Raw genomic sequence first — 17,615 nt, 5'->3', positions numbered from 1 at the left:
TGTGCTTCTTTACGGGGCCAAGCTCATTCACAGGACAGAGGGAACAAGAGTTTGCTTTTCACATTTAACTGTAGCATGTATCCCCGGAAGAGGTCAAGGACAGTGAGTGTCCAGGGTGCCCTGGAGGGGACACGTGACTGTGTCTGTACACACGGTATGGTGGTTCACTTTGTGATGGGTCTGGGGTTTTCCCTCCCCAGCGCTTCCCTCCCAGATCTAAGGGAGGAGCAGCGAGGCCAGACTCTAGTCCATGGCAACAGCGAAAAGTTGCCACTGGGAACAAGCAAACTTCTGTGACCCTCAGCCCTGACTCTGGTAGTCTCCTCTCTCAGTCTCAGTAAAGGACCCTGTTGCTGGCTCCCTTCAACAGAGACCCTCCCCTGCTCAGGAACCCTAAACTTTTCTCAGGCATCCGGGCCCTCCTGGAGTGACGGGTGTTAGACAGTGGAAGACCCTCAGGGTTCCCTTCTCTCACTGTGGCCCAAGTGAGGGACAGATACACACGTGTGCACATGGAAGACGTGTGACCACACGATAAACACACATAACCAGTGAGAGGTTAAAAAAAAAAAAGATGGAGAGTTGGGGACAATGAAAAACAGATTCAGGCCTCAGGATCAGGGGTCGTGGCCAGGAAACCTTCAGAAGAACCAATAAACAGTTTGAGGGGTATGAAGTGTGACAGACAAGAAAGAGCCAGTGGGGGGATCTCAGAAACACAGACAAGAGCCAGTGGGGGGTCTCAGAAACACAGACAATCGGTACAGCAGCACATGGGTCTTGACCTGGTGGGCAGCAGGCAGGGGCCGCAGCCAGGCACTGCAGCTCTGCCTGGCTTCCCTCCACCACCCTGGGGAGAAAACAGGGAGCCGACTGCGGCTTTCTTTTGTCCCTCCTTTGGTTTCTAGGGATCCGGGCAGCCTCTGAGGGGTAATCAATAAGGGGTGTTCCCTTCCCATTCCACCAGGTACTGGACCTTGCCCTCTGGTGTGATCCTCCGAGCCAGCACTTGATACTTTTCCCCACAGGCCAGCCGCCCGGCTGCTCCAAAGTAGTTGGTGATAGATGACTTGAGATGCGACAAGGAGGAATCATCTTCACTGATGCTTTCAAATGTGTGGCTGTCAATGCCTTCGTCCGGCTGCTCAGGGACCAGAGTTCCCTCTGCACTGCCGTCTGAGGGGCAGCGCCCATCCGGCTTAGCCGCCCTCTTTGACCGTAGGGGCATGTACGCTTTGGCTGCCAGCTTCCGCTTGCGGCTGCCTACTGTCCGTCTGTATCGGGAGGGAAAGAGGGTAGGGGTGTGAGTGAGTTGGAACAAGCATAAGATGCCTGCCCTTACCCTGAGAGTCCCTGAGGTGCCAGGCACTGTGCAGGACCCTGGGCACGGAGTATCTTTGTTGGAACTTCCGAGGAGTCCCGTAATGGGGGGAAACTGAGGCTCCAGAGAAGAAACCCTGCTGGGGAGTACAAAGGCCAGGATTCCAACCTGGTATGCTTTTTCTCCCCGCCCCCCCCCCCCCCAGCTTAGAAGCTGTTTGTATCTGGAAGGGTGGGGTCCCCGCGATACACGCTTCTGATGCCCCACGGTGCAGAGGCCCTCGCTTAGGCTGTGTGTGAACCGCGTGCGCTACGTAGGGCCAGGAACTGAGGGGCCTCGTATCGCTTGATGCTTCTCCCCACAGGCCAACTGCCTGAGGGGTCAGCAAGACAAGACACACCAGACAAGCGGCCCATTAACTGATGCCACATCACAGAGGCCAGGACCCAAAGCACCAGTGAGAAACCAAAGACACAGCGGGAGGAGTAGAGAAATACAGCTCAGTGATAGAGCGCCTCTCTAGCTAGCATGCACGGAGCCCTTGGTTTGATCCCTAGAACCCGAATTAAAGCTGCAGAGGCAAAACTGAGAAGGACATGTCCCCAACCCCAGTCAGTCAGAGACGTGGGAAAAGCAGAGGGTTTCAATCGTTGGGGACGCTGCAGTTTCAAGTCTACGTCCGCAAAGTTTCCACATGCTCTAGAATACAGAGAAGCCCTAGTGCAAAGGGGGCCTCTGTGTCCAGCAGGAACACAGGCTCTACCCTCAAACAGGCCCTGCAGCCTGCCCCTCTACTATGCTTAAAATAAATGCCTTTTCCTTTTAGAGACCCTAGGATACAAATCAGACAGCCAGGAACTGAGAGTAGGAGATCTGTAGTCTGAGACACTCAGTTATGACACGCAGATGCCAAGAAGCCCAGAATGAAAAGGCCTCTCTGGTCTAAACAGACCCAAAATAGGGACCACACAACCCTTGCAGGCAAAGAAGGTCCCAAACGGAAGGGGTCATAGCACCCTTAGCCTCCACCCTGGTGATGTGGAAGAGAGGGTAGAGAGCAGACTCGGTCACAGAAGACCAGCCTATCTTGAGACCTGGAAGTGTGGTAGAAGTCTGCACCCAGCAGCGGGAAGCAGATAGGCCAGGAACCGCCGAGGGCAGGCCCTCCGGAAGCTCACCTAGAGTCATAGGACATGCTGGTGGAGGCAGAGCCTGAGGTACTGGCAGCATCCGTGGAATCCAGGTCTGAGAAGAAGGTATGGCCCGAGCTGGCACTGAGAGAGAGAGAGAAGATGAGCCTGCTACTGGCCAGGCCCAGCAAGACCTACCAACCTGGCCATCAGGGTCCCTTGGAGCTTCGCAACCTTCTGTGTCTCGGACGGGTGCCCTCCACACCCAGCAGAGGTCCATCCTCTCCTCACTGCTAAGCTCTCACTCCATATCTGCTGGTCTTATTCCCCACCCCACAATTCGGTCTTCAAAGTTGGTGATGCAACAATCCCCCCACCCCCGCCGGACCAATCTCCCTTGGTGGCAATATAGTCCATAAGCCATTGGGAATTTGCATAAAACTTCACAGATGCAAAGTGGGGAAAAGGAGGCGGCCGGGCGATTGAGGAACTCAGCTAACGCTGCATCTTTAGAACAGTTAAGCCTGGCCTAGAGCTTCTATCCGACTTGAAATCCCTGCCTCCTGAGCAGTGATCAGCACAGCATGGTGTCGAGTGATCTGGGGAGTTAAGTGGTAAAAGATGAAATATCTCTGCCCTTGAATTACCCAGATACGGGTGCTATGAGCAAATACAAGCAGGCTTCCAACACAGCCTGGGAGCGCCAGGGAGGGCTTCCTGGAGGAAGCAACATGCTGAGTTTTTGGATGAGGGAGGGCAGGGCACAGTGTGTTCCAGGCACAGGACTCAGTATAAACACAGGTGGAACAGTGAGAGCAGGGTAGCCCCAAGTTCTCAGGAGAACTTGGGGGAGACAAGGCAATAGCGGTCTTAGGGTGCCTGGCACTGCCTTGTTTCTCTGTAATTGGAAGTACGATACTGGGGTGTCCCTTCGGGTCTGGGAATAGTATATCTAAGATGCAAGGCAGGAGAGGGGGCTAGAGAGGCGGGCCTGCAAGCAAAGGCCGCCTGGACCACTGGTTTGCAGGGCAGAGGGAGCTATGCTCACAGCTGTAGTGTACAAGACTTTCAGGCATATTGGCCCTATTATCTGGAGTTTCAGAAGAGGCATGTCCTGAGGAGCATGCCCACAACCTCAGGATATATATCTCCTTCATGATGGCCAGTGGAGCTCCCCCCCCCCCCCCCACTTTACTGTCAGCTCTATGGTAGCAGGTACCTTTTTAAACTCTGAATTTCATCCAGCGTGAAGTCGAATATACTGGCTAGGTGGTGGTCCGTGCTCCAGGCTGAGGTGAAGTCACTCTGTAGACACAATGGAGACAGGGTCAGTCATGGCACAGCATACCCACTTCTCCCCAAGCAGCCTTTTTCCCCAGCTGAGGAGTGTACGGGATGCCTGATGTTCGGCCAGGGCTGTGAGAGCTGCCGTTCCTTGGGTAAAACCTGCTATTTCCTCTTGACTCTAAACTGTGAGCAGAGAGCCAAGTCACCCTGGTGCCTAATCCTGACTTCTCCAGCCACATGGATGCCCTTCATTCGTCTCTCTGGGTCATGGCTGCCTCCACTGCAAAACGGGAATATTTCAGAGCCTGCTTTACTGGGGTCACAGGAAGCAGTTAGGACTCAGTCATTCACGGCTGTGAAAGTGTATTGCAAACTGTAAAGCGCTGGAGTGCTAAGGCATCGTCCACACTGTCACGCACAGGGAGAGTTTCAGTAGGGAGGATCAAAGAAGAAAAATGTGCTCTGAGATCTGGTTCGAGGCTTGGCTCAGCCACTTGAAGGGTGGGCATCAAGAAAGCTGCTGCCCCACACAGCCCTGTTTTGCCCAGACGGGGTCTGGCAGGTTATACCCCTGCCCTAGCCCCTGGGTTCTCAGGAGAACTTGGGGGAGACAAGGCAATAGCGGTCTTAGGGTGCCTGGCACTTCCTTGTTTCTCTGTAATTGGAAGTAAGATACTGGGGCGTGTCCCTTCCGGTCTGGGGACAGTATGTTATTTTCTATACAGGACCCCCTAATGTGATGCTGTCTCTGCGTGTGGAACTGGAGAAAAAGAAAACCAGGCACTAACACTGGGAATAGCATCTTCCAGCAAAAACTTTGATCTTTTTCTTCTATAAACTCGCCTTTTCTGCTGCTGGGATTCCTGAGGAGGCAACAAACTGTGGAGACAGAAAAGGGAGAGAATGGCCCAGTCAGAGCCAGGCAGAGGCTCAGTGGGAGAGACCTCAGGAGTGCTGGGGGGCAGTGGCCGGGACAGGGTCAGGAGGGGTTGGGCAGGGCAGAGGGAGCCTGGGAGGAGGGTGTCCTCTGGGGCAGTGTATGAGGAGGAACAGTGCCTCCTTGCCCCACTGCCCCTAGAGAGGCAGCTCTACTCAGCCAGGAGAACGAGGGTGTTATCCCATTCTGTGTCCCTTCTCTGCCCAGTCCTAAGGCAGCAGGGCTGGGTACCAGGATCAGGTTTTCCTGGAACTAGGAAGTGAGGTGCCTGTGGTGAGAGGGACCTAGGAGCTTCTACTAGCTCTCCCATGGTGCCTATAGCTGGACCATCCCGGTTCTAGGGCTCCAGGCTTACAGCGGTGCCACCACACTGCCTGGGCCCACTGCATAGCCTTCTACCATCTGCGGGAGCCGGGATCTTAGGCAGAGAATCCAAGCTGGCTGCAGCCACCATCCACCAGTAGCACTGACCCAGGCTTGCTCTTTCCTCTCTTACGAAGCAGCTCAGAGGTCCCTCTCTCAGTTGGCATCAGCCCTCTGTCGGGAAGCAGCTTTCCTGGAGGGGTGGGCGGGACACGGATGCGCAGGCGGAAGATGCATTTCTTCTTCTTAATTTCCTTCCCGCACAGGAACCTGGGGTGGACAGGAGAGAGGCTTGGGCTGTCAGCCGATCCTCCCTCTCGGGAGAGGGAAGCCAGTTAGTTAGCCACCACCATGGTCATCTGCCTCCCTGCCCCCTCTCCCGCAATCAATCCACAGTACCCAGCTGAGAATGCGGCCAAGCCCTTCCTTGCCCCTGCTCTTCCTTGAGGCGTGTTAGCCTTGGTCAGCTGTAAGGCCCCCAGGTGCAGCACATTGCAGAACTCTCAGGACCCAGGTACTGGTGCCCAGTTCTTAATGTTCTCTGGCTAGGAAGCACCTGCGGGCATCTCTCTCTCTCTCTCTCTCTCTCTCTCTCTCTCTCTCTCTCTCTCTCTCTCTCTCTCTCCCTCCCTCCCTCCCTCCCTCCCCCCCCCCCAACATTGGCTGAGTGAGGCCCCGAGGCTGTGGAGGAGGTTCAAAGCCAGACCTGTTGTTCTCAAGAGGCGGTCTTGTCTGTACCTCAAACCACAGCAAGGAGAGCAGGTCATCACCCTGGCAAGAGGCATCAGGCAAGCTTTCACAGTAGCAGGGACATGCCTTGCTCTCTTGTAGCTGTAGCTCAGCACTCTCCTAGAGGCCTCCCCCCTCTGCCCCCTTACAGAGCGGTTCTGTAGAAAATACTTGCTGATGGAGAACTGAACGAGCTGAGAAGGAAGAGGCCGAGAGACAGACAGGAGCAAAGTGCTGGCTGCCCGGGGTATGGCGGTGCCACACTTGTAAACTCAGCCCTGAGGGGCCTGAGGCAGGGGGATCAAAAGTTGGAGCCTGGGCTGGAGTGAGATCCTATCTCTAAAACCCAACCAACCAACCAATGGATAGGAAGCCAAGGCTGGGCGAGGCTGGCTGACACCCAGAGCACAGGAAGCAAAAGGAAAGCAGCGTGAGTGCAGACAAGGAGGGTCGTGTCATAAAAGGCCTTGGACATGGCTGAGGGACAGTGTAGGGCTAAGAATTTAGGATGGGAAGGCACGGGCTAGGGATGCAGCCGGCTCTCTAGAATGGGGCCTAGCAGAAGAGTGAGTCAGGGTTTCTGGGGGCTTGGGAAGGCTTTGCAGAGGAAACCCTGTGGGTGTTTTTACTCCCTGGAGGGTGGAGAAGGAAGGAGGCAGGTCAGGCAGGAGCAGCTTTCCCTCCCCCCTTGCACTCACCGGCTTTTGTAACTGTTGAGAGCGTTGAGGAGATGCAAGCTTCGATCAGACACAGGGGTGCTGGTGAGCTAAGAGCCACAGGGCAAGCAGGCCAGTCAGACTTATACAAGCATCTGAGAAGGCTCGAGCCCGACCCTGCCCCTGCCCCAGCCCCCATCTCGTGCTCCAGCATCCGCCAGGTGAGAACCATTGACTTAACGACATTTTTACTTCACTTCAGGACCTTTACAGGGCTGTGGCTGTAGCCTAGCGGGAGACTGCTTGCCTATCATGCACAAGGCCCCAGGTTCATTCCTCACACACAGCCACACTCAGCCGGACGTGGTGGTGCACGCCTTTAATCCCAGCACTTGGGAGGCAGAGGTAGGTAGAGCTCTGTGAGTTCAAGGCCAGCCTGGTCTACAAAGCAAATCCAGGATAGCGAAGGCTACACAGAGAAACCCTGTCTCTGAAAAACCAAACCAAACCAACCAAACAAACAAACAAAAAAAACCCAACAACAACAAGTCCACACTCTTACCCAGTAGTACCACCTTATGAGATCTATAATATAGAAAAAGTGTGGAATATGAATGAAATTTTACATACAAAAATGTGGCCAGTGCCATTGCTTCTGATGGTGGGCCAAAAAAATAAACCATGTGCCCAACCAGCAAGCTAGGGAGGACATCAGTTCAGCCATTTAAAAGGTTATGAGAACACCAGTAGCCTGCAACACCATAACACTAACTGAAAAGAGATGACCTAAAATATCATATACTGTTTCATGTAAACTGTAAAAAAGGGGAGGGGCAGGATATACCTATCCTTTATGGATCTTTTTATTGTTGTTTTGTTTTTGATTTTGTTTTTCAAGACAGGATTTCTCTGTGTGGCCTTGGCTGTCCTGGACTCACTTTATAGACCAGGCTGGCCTCGAACTCACAACAATCCACCTGCCTCTGCCTCCCGTGTGCTGGGATTAAAGGCGTGTGCCACCACCTCCCGGCTGGAATCTTTTTAAAGGTATACTTCTGTTTTGATTATTTAAAATTTTCTATTAGAAACATGTTTTTGTTTTGTTTTGTTTTGTTTTTTGTGACAGGGTTTCTTTGTAGCCCTGGCTGTCCTCAGACTCACAGAGATACTCCTGCCTCTGAGTTCCAAGTGCTGGGATTAAAGGCATGCATCATTACGCCCAGCTGAAACATTTTTTAAAAAAAATGAGTGTTTACCTGCATGTATGTATTTACCATGTATGTGCAGAACCCATAGAGGTCAGAAGAGGGCGCTAGATCCCTGGAACTGGAATTACAGGCAGTAGTGATAAGCTGTCATGCTTGTGGTGGGACTGGAACCTGGGTCCTTGTAAGGGCAATGCGAGGGCTCCTAACGGCTGAGCCATTGCTCTAGACCCCGTGCATGGTTGTTGTTGTGGTTGTGGTTGTTGTTGTTGTTGTTTTAATACATATGCCAGAAAAAGTTATTTTAAAAATTCCAACTCTAGAGGCTGGAGAGGTAGCTCGTTGGTTAAAAGCAATTGTTCTTGCAGAGGACCTGGGTTTGATTTCCAGCACCAGCATGGTAACTAACAACCATCTATAACTCCAGTTGTAGGGGACCCAACACCTTCTTGTGGCATCTGTGGTCGCCAAGCATACATGTGGTGTGCAGCCATGCACATGAGCAAAACATCCATACACATTAATTAAATCTAAAAAACAAAACAAAACAAAAAAACTGACTCTATCCTTCTAGGCTTTCTGTGTGTCTTATAACTTACCAAACACTATAAACGGAAACATTATATACAGCTGCTTGCAAAACATAAGAATTACCTATTTGCTTCCTTTTAAAAAATTGTGTGTGTATGTGTGCATGTGCGTGTGTGTGCGCGCACGCACATGTGTAGCACATGTTTGGAGGTCAGAGGACAACTTGGGCATGTGTCAGTCCTCTCATTCCACTCCATGGGTCCTGGAGATTGGATTCAGGCCCTCAGGCTTGGTAGAAGGCACCCTCATCTATGGAGCCCTGTCAACGGTCCTTGTTTATTTGTTTGTTTGTTTTTACAACCCTGTCTCATCAGTGAAGGTTTGGGTCATCAGTGGGAGATATTTCACTCTGTAATAGTCAAGGAGACCCAGAGGACACCATTAGGACAGGTGGCTGTGTTGCCCCTTGGGGGTGGTTAGCTTGCTCTGCAGCTCTGACAATTTCAAAGTCTGTTAGTAACGGGGCTCTGAAAACTCACTGCAGAACAAGGCCAGCAGAAGTCAAGCCTACCATAATTTCTAAGCTAGCCAGGAAAGCTGGTGTGGGCCAGACACCTTAGCAGAGAGCCACGCCCTCTCCCGCTGCCCTTGGTGCCATGCCTGAGCTCCCTGCAACCAAGTTAGTGAAGCCCCAACTGACCACTCCCAAAACTGGAGGCCAGAAAAAGCCCCTCCCTGGCGCAGGCGTGGAGGCTTTGACTTAAGGATCTGCAGCAAAAGGGCGAGAGCCCAGATATTCATGCCCAAGCCTTGCACTGAATGACGAAGCTGTGCAAAGGTACCTCTGGCACCCGGGGCCTTACATACCTTGCCAAGCTGCAGCAGCTCCCAGTTGTGGTTGACAAAGGCCAAAATCTCCTCAAAGTCAAAGTACTTCTTCTTGCTTTGTACTCCCAGGTTATAGAGGGCCAGGTGAACTATGTCCACCCTGGGCAAGAAAGCAAAGGCCAAGTGAGGGGCATGGACAGGTCAGGGGTCAGGGGTCAGAGGTCAGAGGTCAGATGGGGAAAGGAGGAGCTGGTAGGTAGGGGCAGATCCCATCCTCTCACCATCGAAGGGGTAGCCTCTCAATATACTCTGGGCCTTGGTTACACACGGAGCAGAAGAACAGGTAGAACCTGTGGGTAGGTGAGAGAGGGCTGTGATGGGAGGGGCCTCTGACCCTCACTCAGCCTGGCCATCTCTCTCACTCCCACTTGCTTTCCTGTAGTATCCACTCCTGGGCTGTCAGCCTTCGAGCAGTGGACTGGACAGGGACCAAGGAATATGTCTCTATCCCTGACCCCTCTCCAAAGATCACTGCCCTAGAGCTCGGCTCAGTTCATAAGAGGTTGGGCTGTACCGGTCACTGCTGTCCCTTCTGAGGATCCCCACCCTCCTCTCCCCGCCACCCCCACTGCCCTGAGAAGCATATTTGATTTGGCAGATATAATACTTCCATTAGCTTAGCTCTGCTAATTAGAAGCTACCCATTTCCCTAGTGGCATATATAATAACTTTTTCAAATTTATTTATTAATATGCATACAGTTCTCAGCCAGAAGAGGGCATTAGGTCACATTATAGATGGGTGTGAGTCACCCATATGGTTGCTGGGAGTTGAACTCAGGACCTCTGGAAGAGTAGGCGGTGCTCTTAACCTCTGAGCCATCTCTCCGGCCCTATATGGTAACTCTTGGTAAGGCTAAGGCAGAGGCTACGATTTCTCTCCTTCCACAGATATTTGCAGAGATTGGAACCTAGTGAAGGCAGGCATGTGCTTAAGGCTCCCTGCAAGTCTGCAGCAACTAGGCATGCAGCCCAGCCTATTCCTTTACTGTCCCTTGGCCCAGTACAGCCAGGGTCCCTTTATCTTGAGCTGTCTCCAATAGACACATATAAGCCATCACAGACCTCCTTTGTAGGAGACCTGGCAGATAATCTGAGACTGTTGCTGCTGTCACCCCCCTCTGCTGCTGCGGTCACCCCCCTCTGCCCTACACCCAGTCAGCACCTACCGGTCTCCAAACACCATAGGCTCATTAAGGCATTGTGTGCAAGCTTCATGGAACCATTGTCTACAGCGATAACACTGCAGCATCCGCAGGTACCACCTGCAGACAGAGAAGAGCCAGGTCAGCCACATCACAGCTGGGCTCACCTGCCGCGACAGGAAAGGGAAGGGGACTGTGGGCCACAGTTACTAAGCACCTGGGAGCCAGTCCTATGTTACCTCGATGGATCTTGCACTCAGTAAAAACTGAGCGCACCATTGGCCCCCGGCCCCAAAGCGCAGGTCTGAAATGCACTTTCCCTGCTTGGCTTCAGACGTGGCTCAGTTTTCAGAGGAACGTTTTGGTGGTGTGTGTGTGGGGTGTGTGTGTGGGGTGTATGGGAGTATTTTAACAACTTCCCATTAAAGATTGAGAAGCACCGACTTAACTAATGCCGGTGTAGGTTTCTGCAGGCTGTTTTCCATCTGTCACTCATTAGGCCCCCCAGCACGCTGGATGCTCGTGGGTAATTAAGGTAACAGCCCCTTTGAGAGATGAAGTGTTTCAAATGGCATAGTAGAGCCCAGCTGGGCTCTAAGCGTAACCTCTAGACTGTCAGAGCTGGCTCTAAGACTGAGGGGCAGTCCACCGTCTACTGAGGGGAGAGATCCTGTCTCTGTGCAGACAGCCCAAAGGAGCAGGTTCAATTGTCCTTGGAGGCCCAGGTGGGCAAACCAGACCAGATTCTGGCCCTCACGGCAGGACAAGAATTTCCTCCACAACTCTATCACCACCAGCAGCCGATTACGAATTCCCAGCCTGTGTGAGCCTTTAAGTAGTTCCCAGTGCTCACACAACCATACAAGGAAAAACCAGGAAGTGAACTGAGAATCAGGGGAGGCACAGCTGGCAAGACGCTGTGCCAGGTTATGGGCAGATTTGTCAGGCCTAGGCTCTTAGCTGCGTCACTACTTGCTTTTTTCTCAGGTGACGCTGCCTTCTACTTTCCACTGCCATCTGCACTCTTGAGTTTACTTTCAAGGCCAGTCCCTTAACACCCCGGGAGTCCGCCCCTCCAGATCCCGCCTCCATGGCCTAACACCTAGGCCCCGCCCTCGAGACTGTCAATCCAGGCTCGGCTCCCCTAGACCTGGCCCCCAGCTGGCACTCCAGATCGGCCCATCCAAGGCCCGCCTCCACGGCCTGACACCGAGAGCCCGCCCTGTGGCTGTCACTCTGGGTCCACCCCTCTAGATCCCGTCTTCACAGCTTGACACTCAGATCCCGCCCCCTCGAGCTGTCACGTCACTCTAGGTCCCACCTCCAGTGCTTGGCGCTAGGGCCCCGCCCCGCGGCTGTCACTCCAGGTTTGCCCCTCCATGTCCCGCCTCCAGACACACTCGGACCCGCAGCCCTGCTGTCGCCCCGAGCGGGCCCCTCCAGAGCCTGACACTCAGGTCCTGCCCTCGAGCTGTCACTCGGGGTGCTCCCCTCTAGGTCCCGCCTCCAGAGCCTGCCACCCAAGCCCCGCCCCTCTGGCTGTCACTCAGGCCCCGCCCCCTGAAGTCGGGCTCCGGCGGCTGTCACGGGCGGCAGCCGGGTCTCCTGCAAGCGTCCCTTTCTGCAGCCTTACTCTCCAGGCCCGCCGCAGTAGCAGTAGCACTGCTGCTGGTTGGTGCGATGGGGCGAGTCCCACTCGAGCTCCTCGGGCTGGTAGGACAGCACCATTTTCACTGCCTGCAGCGTCCTGGCGATGGCGCCTTTCTTCAGCGCGCCGCCTTTCTGTGGGGTGGTGGGAGGTGGGTGGGGGGAGATAGGGCCCAGGTCACCAACCACACCGATCAGCACACCAATTACCAAGAGACATGCTACCAGCGTTTGGGGGAGACCCAGACATTTTATGAGCATTAGTTAAACATGGAGGTTTTTCTCACCAGTCCTAAACCCATCCTCTGTTTCCCTCAAAGATATTCATTAATATGCCATCAATATAAGCACGACACAGACAATAATCAACCACGTGTAAGGGGAAATGAACATAAAGTTGTCTTTTAATAGCAAATGGCCCTCCTACTGATACAAAACCATGCTCATTTTATGGTTGGGGAAACTGATGTTTAGAGACGCTCTGAAATCTGGCCTAGGACAAAGTTCAAGTGGAGTCCTTCTGCCTGGAGTACAGGACCAGTGATGGAGTCTCAGGCCTGACTCTGGGGGGGCTTGCTCAGTTGGGAGGCAGGAAGGTGGGGTGGGGATGGGGGCTGCAGAAAAGGGAGTACTCACCCTCACAGCCAGCGCAAAAATGCAGCGCCGGCAGAACCAAGGGGTGAGGAGGGGCCGGTTGGCACTGTCTGCAATGGGGGTGTGGCACTGCTGGTGGTAACCTAGGGCAAAGGAGGGGATGCCGAATTACTCACCAGGAAGCAGAGGCCCAAGGCCTAAGGCCCAAGGCCCGTTGGCCAAGGGCAGTGAAGCTAGCGGAGTTATGGCAAGCTCTAGGGAGCTCTGCCTGCCAACTTCTAGGGTTCCCGCTGGTGGTAACCCACCCAGGAGCCAAGCTGATAACCAGCGAGGGACAAAAAGACAGTACTGGCCACTGCAAGAGGCACCAAGTACAGGCTTCAGTTCCCGCCTCTTTTCTGCCCAGGAGGGCCCCAAACTGCATAAGCCATTGCTCCTTCCCAACTTTCCCCAAGGCGGAAGGAGAAACAGGAAGCCAGTTGAGATCTGAGCGAGCGCAGTGCGGGACGAGGCGGCCCACGGATCAGGGCCATCGCAGCGCCCTGTCCGTCCACCCACTCACCCAGGCCGCACTTGCCACAGATGAGGATCTCATTCGTGGGCCCCGATGTCTTCCCCAGGCAGACGTCACACTTGGGCTCCTCTCCTGGGACACCAGCTGAAAAAGAAGCAGCCCTTTCAACTCAGGTCCGGCTCACACCACCAAGACAGAGTCAAAATTACCACAGACTGGGAGAGAATGCGTACTTGGAACTCAAAGGCCCCCTTTACTTTGGGCGCAGACCCTGGCAGGCGCAGACCCCGGGCGGGTGCAGACCCGTGGTGGGCGCTTGCTAGGTCCCCTCTCTCTTCACTGAGGTAAAGCACAACCCTAATAGAGTTACAGAACAACTCTTCATTTACTGAGTCCTCCCCAATCTTTTCCTCTTTTGTCTTCTTTTGTTGAATATGTTTTTTATATCTGAAGTGTCTGCTGGCTATGCTGAATATAATTTTCCTTTTTGGGGGGTGCAGTGATTCTAGGCATTAAACCTAAGATTTCACATTCTAGGCAAACCACAGAGCTATTTACAGGCACGTCCCCCAAAATACAGCTTTTCGGTGTATGTACATGCATGCAGGCTTATATGTGTGAGGGTGCACACCACATTGCTCAGGGGCACTCATCTTTCTTTTTTGAGATGGAGTCTCTCACTGAGATCACTGAGGAGGCTGACTGGCGAGTGAGCTCCAAGTATCTGCCTGTCTTTACCTCCCCAGAGCTGGGATCACAAGTGTGAATCCCCATGCCAGCTTTCTTTGAAAGATACATTGTTTTTTATGAGTATGGATTTTGCCTGCGTGGATGTGTGTGTGCACCACTTGCGGATTCCAGGGATCCAATCCGGGTGCTTGTGCTTGCAAGATAAGTATTTTACCGATTGAACCTCCTTCCCACACTCTCCTTAAATGCATTTAAAAGTGATTTTTTAAAAGCTAATTTTTAGTTATGTGTATATTTATGTATGTGTGTGTGTGGGTGTGTGAGCATTAGTGCAGGTGCCACATAGGGCCAGAAGCATTGGATCCCCTGAGCCAGAGTCACAGGTGGTTGTGGGCCACCAGATGTGGGTACTGGGAATCAGACTCAAGTCCTCTGCAGGAGCAGTACACGTTCTTAAGTGTGAAGCCATCGCTCCAGCCCCTTAAATACATTTTGATGTGTTGCTTCTGGTTTGTTACTCCAAAAAGGCTGCAAGGATTTTTTTCCCCCTCCATTTTGTTTTGAATGGTTTTGAGCTATGTGGCTCAAGCTGGCCTTGAACTGGTGGTGATCCTCCTGCCTCATTCTCCTTAGGATGAAAGTTTTGTAAAGGCAGAAATGTTCTTACTGCACTCCTGTACCTTCAGGCCCCTCCATGGCACATGGCAGGTAGTAGGTGTTCGGGCCACAGTTGTTGACTAAGTGGCCAGACCAGAAACTTGCCTTGTTTTACACTCAAGGAAGGTGGTACCCACATTGAGTCACGGCCTTCCTTATTAAAATGACACATCGTAAGTGCATCGTGCCCGGCCTTGAGCACTCGTCTCAGGGGATGTCAAAGAGTCACCTGTCTGTCAGTGGCAATCAGCAGGATATGGGACAAACTACACAGCTGCTGTGCCCCACCTGGTGTCTGGTGCACAGTGGGTTGCCTCCCAGGCCCTTTCTTCTGATGCTGGAGTTTTATGCTTTTCATAGACGTGTAGCCAGCAGGGGATGCTCATAGCTTTGGATCTACAGAAAACAGATGTAGGGTACAAGGGACTAAAGGGGAAAAGAGTCTCCTCCGGCCACAGATTTTTTTGGAGAAAATATTTTTGTTTGTCTTGTTTGAAAGACCTACAAACTGCTGGGTGGTGGTGGCGCACACCTTTAATCCCAGCACTTGGGAGGCAGAGGCAGGTGGATCGTTGTGAGTTCGAGGCCAGCTTGGTCTACAAAGTGAGTCTAGGACAGGCAGGGCTACTACACAGAGAAACCCTGTCTCAAAACATTAAAAAAAAAAAAAAAAAAAAAAAAAAAAAAAAAAAGAAAGAAAGAAAGAAAAAAGAAAAAGAAAGACCTGCAAATTGACTTGTGGCCCTTTTAGCTGGCTTCTTGGAATCATGCCTCATAGTAACAGATTCCTAGAAACTGCCTCCCTGAGGTGTGGCCGCACTGTGGCAAGCGCTCCACGCGCATGCGTACTCTCATCTGAGCTTTCCACCCGTCTGGCGGGGCCTGGACTTCCACAGTCTCTTCCTATTAGTTGAAGAAGTGGGGACTCAGACAAGGGCACATCACTGCTCAAGGCTGTGTAGCTAGTGGTAGACAGATCAAGAACATGGCCCAGGGTCTGTCTGACCCTAGAACCTGCCTCAGTGGGCCACATCTGTTCCGTGAAGGGTAAATGATACTTAAGAAGTTTCGTCTCTGAGGCAGCAGTCGTAGTTGCTGCTTAGAGGTCCATGATAAAAGTGCGTATTGTGACTAGTGATTACCCAAAACTAGCTTGAAAGACCCGGACTGGCTATATCTATAACACACTGTCTGTGGTCTGAAGGCAGGGGTGGTACCCAGCCCAGCTCCCCTTCCCTCTTGAAAGCTGACCCAACTCCATCTTGGCCCAGCCTTTGTCATGATTTCCTGGCTACGCCTCCCCCTCGCCTCCAGGGTAGAGATTCCCCACCAATTTTCTTCACAGGCAGATAAGGAAAACAGTTCTACAGCTGACAAGCCCTCCTCCCTAGCCCTAGGAGACCCAGAGTAGGCAACAGCATTTAGGAAGGGCACAGACTGTAGGCCTGAGATCCAGTCCTAGCACTCTCTTGGTGCTAACACATGCCCAGAATTCCTTTTCCATCTGCCCTGCCTCCCTCCTGAACATTCAGGATGGGGACCAACATCACTCAAGTAGAAATCTGATCATCATCTCGTCCCAAGATGAGTTCTCAAGGCCTGGGGTTCATGGACTAGCACAGATGACAGGAGAAGAGGTGCCGGAGAAGGAAGAAAATGCCGGAGGGCAGAAAGGAGCGGGTGTGGGGGAGGGGCCCCAGAGACTTTGACACTCACCATGCTGTATGTCCTTCCACAGGACCCAGTATTTGGAATTATCTTCAAAAGTCACAAGGCAGCTTTGCTTAGGACTGCTGACCTGAGGCAAAGAGAGGGAAGTATGGAGGAGCAGCAGGAAGGAGCAGCACGCAGGACCGGGGCCTCAGCTCAGCTTTCCTCCATCTCCTTAGGCTTCAGAAGACAGCATAGGCAGGAAGGAGAGGTGGACTCCCCACCTTGGAGTATGGCCATCAGGGACAGGGGGACAAGGTCATGGGGACGTTTTTAAGGGTAGAGGAGCAGGCCAGAGAATCTTCTATGTCCTGCCCTGTCTGGGGCTTGCTTACATTCTCTGAGGAACCTGCTGAGGATAAAGCCTGCAAAGCCAGGCTCTGGTCCCTTCCACTGTCAGCTTCTAGGCACAAGGGACAAGAAGGGATGAGCAGAGAGATGCTGAGCCTGGGCCCAAGGACCAGAGAAGACTCACCTTCTTGATCTTGCCGAGGTAGTATAGCCCGTCTGTCCACCGGCATAGCACATACTGTCCCTCTGTCAGCTTGGACATCAAGTCTTTGAGGTTTTCTTTGGTCTTAGACAGGGCCTCCTTGTTAGGGAGGTGGCTGGTGGCGCCATAGGCTTCCCGAGTCCCCGGTTCCAGAGCTTGCGTCTCCATCGGCTTCTGCTGACGCAGGGAGAGAAAAAATGAGGTTTAGCTTGCTTCCACTCCCTGAAAACCCTGTAAGGCTCTCACACACATTTATTGCCCTGGCGACTCTGAGAGGGAGAGACTATTATCCCCATATTCCAAGGACAGGAATGGAGGAGACGTGAGGAGACGTGGCTGGTGACCCAGAGGCAGAGCTGTACTTCACAGTGCGCCAAGCTGGCTCCACACTGTACCATGCTGCTTCTTCTCAGCCAGTGTGTCCCCCCTCCCACCATACTTGGAGCAAAGGGCGCCCCTCATCCATAGATCCGAACCCCACCGCCTATCCAGGAGGCCGAGGTTTTGTCCCATGTGTAAACACTCTGTGGGCTCAACTCCGAGGAAGCAAGCACTTAAGATTTCGTGCTTCCCCTGAAATGTGTTGAAATGAAAGCCCACCTAGCAATGAAAACTCTTGGGGGTGGCTTGGGAATGGTTATGACATAGCCACGTGTGCCTTTGGGGAACCCCTCCCCCATTCTGTTCACAGGTATTTGATGGTATCACGGAAACCAGTTCAGGCCATTTAAACCTGCCCATGCCTTTGACCACATGCATATCTGCTGGAAACAGCTAAGCCTAACATCTGTCTCTTTCCATCCCATGAAAGAGCCGCCTTTTGCTTCTTTCGTCCTGATAATGGTGCCTCCATGGCTGTCACTTCTCCAGCCAGTGACCTGCCCCCTCGGCTTGGCCGGAGAATCTCTGCCCTACAGTGACTGGAGCATCCTACCCTATTTCTCCACCGTGCCTTGCTGCTCCCAGTTCTGTCTTTCCCAATCGAGTCATTCATTCACCTTCTCAGCCTTCCCCCTCTCCCCGCCCCCCCTGCCTATTTCCTGAGCCCCTTGCTTGCTACTGCCTCACACCTGGAATGGGGAATCCCCAGCTCACCCCAGCTTCCCTGCTTCCTCACTC

At 52.9% G+C, this 17,615-nt stretch overlaps 1 protein-coding gene across 1 annotated transcript; it reads right to left on the bottom strand.

The window, feature by feature from the left end:
• Positions 1-745: 745 nt before the first annotated feature.
• Positions 746-16,668, bottom strand: Phf19 (PHD finger protein 19). The gene is made up of 14 exons (XM_051166725.1): positions 16,479-16,668; positions 16,010-16,091; positions 12,995-13,090; positions 12,475-12,575; positions 11,825-11,973; positions 10,216-10,311; positions 9,269-9,337; positions 9,027-9,147; positions 6,466-6,533; positions 5,147-5,308; positions 4,527-4,617; positions 3,671-3,756; positions 2,500-2,595; positions 746-1,274 (listed from the first exon to the last, which is right to left on the bottom strand). Exons 1-14 carry the CDS (start codon positions 16,662-16,664, stop codon positions 935-937), a joined length of 1,743 nt encoding a protein of 580 aa, XP_051022682.1. The 5' UTR covers positions 16,665-16,668; the 3' UTR covers positions 746-934.
• Between the last annotated feature and the right edge of the window lie 947 nt (positions 16,669-17,615).

Source organism: Acomys russatus, chromosome 24 (genome assembly GCF_903995435.1).
Source record: "Acomys russatus chromosome 24, mAcoRus1.1, whole genome shotgun sequence".
NCBI lineage: Eukaryota > Metazoa > Chordata > Mammalia > Rodentia > Muridae > Acomys > Acomys russatus.
Note: the sequence above shows the minus strand (reverse complement) of the source record. Positions and strands in the feature narration are given on the sequence as shown.